The sequence below is a fragment of the Salvelinus sp. IW2-2015 genome, unplaced genomic scaffold, assembly GCF_002910315.2.
Source record: "Salvelinus sp. IW2-2015 unplaced genomic scaffold, ASM291031v2 Un_scaffold1678, whole genome shotgun sequence".
In the NCBI taxonomy this organism is placed as follows: Eukaryota; Metazoa; Chordata; class Actinopteri; order Salmoniformes; family Salmonidae; genus Salvelinus; species Salvelinus sp. IW2-2015.
This window is the reverse complement of record NW_019943080.1, coordinates 114937-121724: the sequence shown is the minus strand read 5'-3', so window position 1 is coordinate 121724 and position 6788 is coordinate 114937. Positions and strand designations below refer to the sequence as shown.

Genomic DNA, 6788 nt, shown 5'->3' with positions numbered 1-6788 from the left:
CACTGCTAWGGCTTGAAATTTTTATGAAATGTTTGTAGGCAATATAAAGAAGTGGGGGAGAGAGAGAGATGGAGAGAGCTAGACAGGGGGGGGGAGACGAAGAGAAAGACAGAGAGAGAGAGAGACGAAGAGAGAGAGAAAGACTGCTGCTGCTTTAACACATATGCCTAATCACTGAATGTCTGTGTCGTAGTTGTTTCATTAAACGTTTGCACTTGCTGTAAAATGATTTATCTGATTTCTACTTCTTTTAATCATCTCTAATCAAGATGATTCCAATCTTCCATCCACCTCTTAATCACCTCTTCTGTGAAACAATGTCTTTATCCCAAATGGCACCCTATTCCCTATATACTGCATTGCTTTGACCAGAGCCCTAACGCCTTGATCACACCGACAGCGGCATTACATTTTGGGACACCAGAAGTACATTCATTTCCAATGGAACGCTGCGTTTGCCTGGCAGCGTTGTGTTGCAGAGACAGTTGCAGTGTGCTCTGTGTGGTGCATATGTTGTACTTCTCCAACGTACGCGTCAAATTGTATGTGTAGACGGCTTGACAAGAAATGGTAGCAGAAGGTGAATGTTGAGCTTTTGTTGCACACATATCCAGATGATGCTGCATACTATTTTGCTCAATGGCGCTGTTGGAATGATCTAGGCGTACGGGACTAGGGTGCCATTTGTGACTCACCCAATATCTCATAAGATTGGAGGGTTCCAAAAGGGTTCTTTGTGTTCTCCTATGGGGACAGCCAAAGTGGTTATACCTGGAACCAAAAAGTGTTCTTCAAGGGGTTCTCCTATGGGGACAGCCAAAGAACCCTCAGGTTCTAGATGGCACCTTTTTTCTAAGAATGAATAGACCTTGTAGACTAAACTGAAGACTTACTGGCTTATGGACTGTCATGCCAAGTTCAAGTGCTGTCAAAATAAAGACATTGTTATACATGGTGCATGTGATGTACTGTATGTGCATTGTTGGTGCCGAAGTCATGATTAATGAACTTCCATTAGCTAACCACCAGGTGGCATTAAAGTGCTGACATAAATTCTCCAATTACCGAACTGTAGCTAGGCCTAGCTCAATTTACTGCTACGCCTCAAACACACCAACAGAAGTACATTCGTTTCCAATGGAACGTTGCGTTTGCCTTGCAGCATTACGTTGCAGAGACAGTTGCGGTGCGTTCTGTGTGGTGCGTACGTTGGGTTTATTTGAGAATATGCATCAAATTGTATGTGTAGACGGCTTGACATAAATGGTAGCAGAAGGTGAATGTTGAAGTTTTGTTGCACACATATCCAGATGATGCCGCGTACCATTTTGCGCAATAAAACTGTCGGTGTGATCCAGGCGTATATGTGTGCGAGTAGAGCGCGATAGGCAGTGTGATTGATAAGTCAACGCTTCAATAGGGAGAGTAACCCTATCAAGGGCGGGACAATAGCAGAAAGCCTGCTTCTGGGTGGAAGCAACATAGAAGAGTCTTCTAGACTGAACCACACAACCATCTGGATCGCACAACAATAATGAATGCAAAGGCATCGTAGCCAAGAAAGTTCAGTCCAGCAACTAAGAAGTCGCTATTTGGGTGGGTTAAAACATATATTATTGAAAAAAGATTTTACAGAAATAGATGGAGATGGATTGGCCTGGTAAATCGGAAACCATTCTTTGGAACAGAAAACAATTGTTACTTTTGAGGTGAGGTGAGGTTCAGTTTAGAGTAAAATACAGATGAGAGTTCTCTACAAATGCAAAAGTATACGTTTTTTTAATGAGACCGTATGGAACTGGTGTGGTGTAAACGTTTGATTTAACCTGGAACTTTTGGATCAGAAGTGGCTGATTTTGTTATAACGCACTGGTGCATTTTGGAGGAACGCAGGGAATTTTCCCACTTTTGGAAAGACTCTGAAAAAACGCTCGGGAAGAGGGAACTTTATTTACTCTACTAAAAGGATACAGTACTGCTTTTAACCATGGGGAATATTGAAAGTGTGGATGGACAGTCGGACAATATGAAGCATCATATGATGCCATTGAAAGTGCCCATGCCTGACCAGTCGGAGTTGGAGGAGAGATTTGCTTTAGTTTTGGTAAGTGACTGCTGCCTCAGAGTCATGTTTGAATTGAAATGGCTACTTGGTTTGGTTTACTGCGCTCCAGATTGTCACAGAGAGAGAGAGCCATATGAAACTTCTGAAGCGCATAATTAACATAGAATAAAACATTAGGCTACATACAGATCTGTCATGCTGAAATGATACGCGCTACAGAACATATTACCWACCATATGATTAGGAGTAGGCCTGTGTGAATTTTCTGTTTGTTTTTAATTAGTAGCCCATAGTTTCACCTTTTGATTCGGTGAACAAGCTCAACAACAGCCCATGGATTCACACAGGCAACACTTCTATGTTATTTTTTTCTTTAAGATGTTATTCCTTTTTAATATATGCATCACAGTTGGTCAATAAGCCCAAAACAGGTTTCTAACAACCGGAGGATTAACCATTATCAAACACAAATGCTTAAACAAGACAATAAATATGTCTGACAGTACACTCGGATGCCGTTTACAGTAAGACAATGGATCCGTTTATATTGTCTCGTGTGTACTTCTTGTGGAAAGCAAGATGTTATCATCATAAGAGTGAGCGAAATGAACCTATCCCACTTTTACATTCTTCTCCTGTAATGCTGGAGTTGCTGATATTCTAGACCCGTTCTGTCCCACCCCCACACCCTATCTGTTTCCCCCACTCGTTCCTTCGGTTCTTTTGTTTAAAAAAAAGTCAACTCGAGGCTTTGGGCTAATTTACCTAAGTCCAGTAGCTTGTTCAAGAATTGGCTCGTTTTCAGAGTACAATTTCACTTTCATTATCAAACCTTTAATGACACATATAGTCAAAATTCCAATGGAATACACCTTTTTTTAGTTTCAAGTTTAACCAGAGTCGCATTTAGGTAATTCCATGACAGATTCCGACGACAACATTTTGTGAATTCCCCTAAAACTCCCACACCGGGGAGATCGTAAAAGAGGGACCACCCCCTCTCCTCTATTGCCCCCTTCACCATCTTTGAATGCCGTCCCGCTTCACAGGCTTGAGTTGCGCTGGGGCTTTGTGATGCTGTGCACACAGTCAACACCCACTTTATCCATTGATCAACAGCTGAAGTGTCAAGTGTGTCTGTCATCCTAAATCAAGAGGCAAAGAAGATACTTTCTTTGTGCACAATACCGATGCACAGTTATGGGGCAAAGTGATCAACAATTTAAAGTTGGTGGACTTTGATTTTATTATTTGGAATGCCTTTGATTCCAAAACAAGTTGGTTCTGAATGGAATGGTACAAATCATCTCTGTATTGTAAATAATTCAATAATGGGCTTTAGGCCTTTATGGTTTATACTACCTTTTATAATGGCTGTATCACAACCGGCTGTGATTGGGAGTCCCAAAGGGCTGCGCACAATTGGCCCAGCGTCGTCCTGGTTAGGGTTTTGCCGGGGTAGGCCGTCATTGTAAATAAGAATTTGTTCTTAACTGACTTGCCTAGTTAAATAATGGTACAATACATATATATTTGTAAATAAACACTTTCATCATTTTAAGAAAGCTTATTGCGACAAAAACCACTATTGGAAAAATAAAATATCACATTTACATAGGTATTCTGACCCTTTACTCAGTACTTTGTTGAAGCACCTTTGGCAGCAATTACAGCATAGAGTCTTCTTGGGTATGATGCTACAAGCATGGCACCCCTGTATTTGGGGAGTTTCTCCCATTCTTCTCTGCAGATCCTCTCAAGCTCTGTCAGGTTGGACGGGGAGCGTCGCTGCACAGCTATTTTCAGGTCTCGCCAGAGATTTTCAATCAGGTTTAAGTGTGGGCTCTGGCTGGGCCACTCAAGGACATTCAGAGATTAATAAGCCACTCCTGCGTTGTCTTGGCTGTGTGCTTAGGGTCATTGTCCTGTTGGAAGGTGAACCTTCGCCCCAGTCTGAGGTCATGAGCGCTCTTGAGAAGTTTTTTATCTCTGTACTTTGCTACGTTTTGTATTTTTTTTAACCTTTATTTAACTAGGCAAGTCAATTAAGAACAAATTCTTATTTTCAATGACGGCCTAGGAACAGTGGGTTAACTGCCTTGTTCAGGGGCAGAACGACAGATTTTTACCTTGTCAACCTTTCGGTTGCTAGTCCAACTCTCTAACCACTAGGTTACCTGCCGCCCGTTCACCTTTCCCTCGATCCCGACTAGTCTCCCAGTCCTTGCCGCTGAAAACATCCCCACAGCATGATGCTGCCACCACTATGCTTCACCGTAGGGATGGTGCCAGGTTTCCTTCAGACGTGATACTTGGCATTCAGGCCAAAGAGTTCAATCTTGGTTTCATCAGACCAGAGAATCTTGTTTCTCATGGTCTGAGAGTCCTTTAGGTGCCTTTTGGCAAACTCCAAGTGGGCTGTCTTGTGCATTTTACTGAGGAGTGGCTTCGGGTCTGGCCACTCTTCCATAAAGGCCTGATAGGTAGAGTGTTGCAGAGATGGTTGTCCTTCTGGAAGATTCTCCCATCTCCACAGAGGAACTCTGGAGCTCCTTCAGAGTGACCATTGGGTTCATGGTCACCTCCCTGTCCAAGGCCCTTCTCCCCAGATTGCTCAGTTTGGCCGGGTGGCCAGCTCTAGGAAGAGTGTTGGTGGTTCCAAACTTCTTGCATTTAAGAATGATGGAGGCCACTGTGTACTTGGGGACCTTCAATGCTTCAGAATTGTTTTGGTGTCCTTCCCCAGTCTCGGAGCTCTACGGACAATTCCTTCAACCCCATGGCTTGTTCTTTGCTCTGACGTGCACTGTCAACTGTGGGACCTTATATAAACAGGTTTGTGCCTTTCCAAATCATGTCCAATCAATTGAATTTACCACAGGTGGACTCCAATCAAGTTGTAGAAACATCTCAAGGATGATCATTGGAAACAGGATGCACCTGAGCTCAATTTCGAGTCTATTAGCAAAGGGTCGCGATACTATGTAAATAAGATGTTTCTGTTTTTATTTTTAAAACATTTGCAAAATTTTCTAAAAACCTGTTTTCACTTTGTCATTATGTGCTATTGTGTGTAAATTGAAGAGGAAAAATATGTATTTAATCCATTTCAGAATAAGGCTGTAACGTAACAAAATGTGGAGAAAGTTAAAGGGTCTGAATACTTTCTGAATGCACTGTAGCTGTGTCAATAGCTATGGGCAGTAGTTATGCAAACTGTTTCTTATTCTTACATTAGAAAGTGAGGTTCCTTGTCATTCTTTCAAAACAAACTGTCCCCAGTTCTCACGTCCCTCCAAACCACCAATTTAAGAGTCTAAACAAAGAAAGACTAATCACTTAATTCCACCATGAATCTAAACATTCTTTCTCTGCCAATATGGCTTCCACTGACCATGTCAGTACACCATGTTATCCAGCGACAAATGTGTTTGCTCACAAGTGTTAGTCTAGTGTTTCCCACGTATATGACTAACCTCACCACATCACATCACACCCGGCCTGAGTTTAGCCACTGTGTACCAACTCTACAGTAACAGTATTGCATGTTGCAGATACTCTACTCTACTGTACTGTACTCTGCTTTACTGTACTTTACTCTACCGCACTCTACTGTACTGTACTTTACTCTACCCTACCCTACCGTACTCTACTGTACTTTAATGTACTCTACTGTACTGTACTTTACCATACTCTACTGTACTCTACTGTACTCATGATACTCTACAGCTTAATTAAACCAATCAACATCTCTCCTGAGAATACCTGCTGTATACTGTCCTGTATACTGTCCTCTGTAACTGTACATCAGTCCACTAGGGACATTCATGTCTGTCCCAAGTTTCTCTGTTACTCTGGCACAGAGCCATCTGAATCAGTCCACTAGGGACATTCATGTCTGTCCCAAGTCTCTCTGTTACTCTGGCACAGAGCCATCTGAATCAGTCCACTAGGGACATTCATGTCTGTCCAAGTCTCTCTGTTATTCTGGCACAGAGCCATCTGATCAGTCCACTAGGGACATTCATGTCTGTCCAAGTCTCTCTGTTACTCTGGCACAGAGCCATCTGAATCAGTCCACTAGGACATTCATGTTCGTCCAAGTCTCTCTGTTACTCTGGCACAGAGCCATCTGAATCAGTCCACTAGGGACATTCATGTCTGTCCAAGTCTCTCTGTTACTCTGGCACAGAACCATCTGAACACTGGTCTGCCAGATATCCCATGCAGCCTTCACTACGACTGCAGCGTACTGTAGCCACTATGCCAAGAGGATAGAGATACAACTAGAATTCATTATGTAGGCCTAACTGTCTATGTTTCTGTGGTCAAGAGACTCAAGGCAGCAGCTCGGTGCGAAACCCACTTGTTCAGGTCCCACGTGTGCTAGTATCTGATAGTATGACAACTATCTGTAACCAAAGATATTTGCTCTGATTACTATGTGAAGAGACACGCCGGCACAGTGAGAAACTGCTCAGGGATCAGGAATTGTTGCTTTTCTATCATCATCCTCTATTTCTATGCTATTGAAATGAACCTACCGCCCATACAAACATCCTATTTTTAATCACTTTTCCATGATTTTCTATGTTGTCCCGATCAAATCCCTGCCCTTGTTGACTGCTGTGCTAAAGTCTCAGCTTTGCGCGATCATGACAAACTATTATAACAAATAGCCACGTATTTCACATCATCTATCCCGCATGCAGGACTGCCTGCA

General features: G+C 42.6%; 1 protein-coding gene across 5 annotated transcripts in view; it reads left to right on the top strand.

The window, feature by feature from the left end:
• The first annotated feature begins 1471 nt into the window (after positions 1-1471).
• fmnl3 (formin-like 3) overlaps positions 1472-6788 on the top strand; it is a 48815-nt gene continuing 43498 nt past the window's right edge. For 3 of the 5 annotated variants that reach the window (XM_024139099.2, XM_024139095.2, XM_024139096.2), the window contains exon 1: positions 1473-2104. In XM_024139099.2, the coding sequence (XP_023994867.1) occupies positions 1988-2104 (117 nt within the window). In that variant the 5' untranslated portion in view covers positions 1473-1987. Of the gene's footprint in view, positions 2105-6788 lie in introns of all 5 variants that reach the window. The other 2 variants (XM_024139097.2, XM_024139098.2) reach the window with 1 other exon arrangement.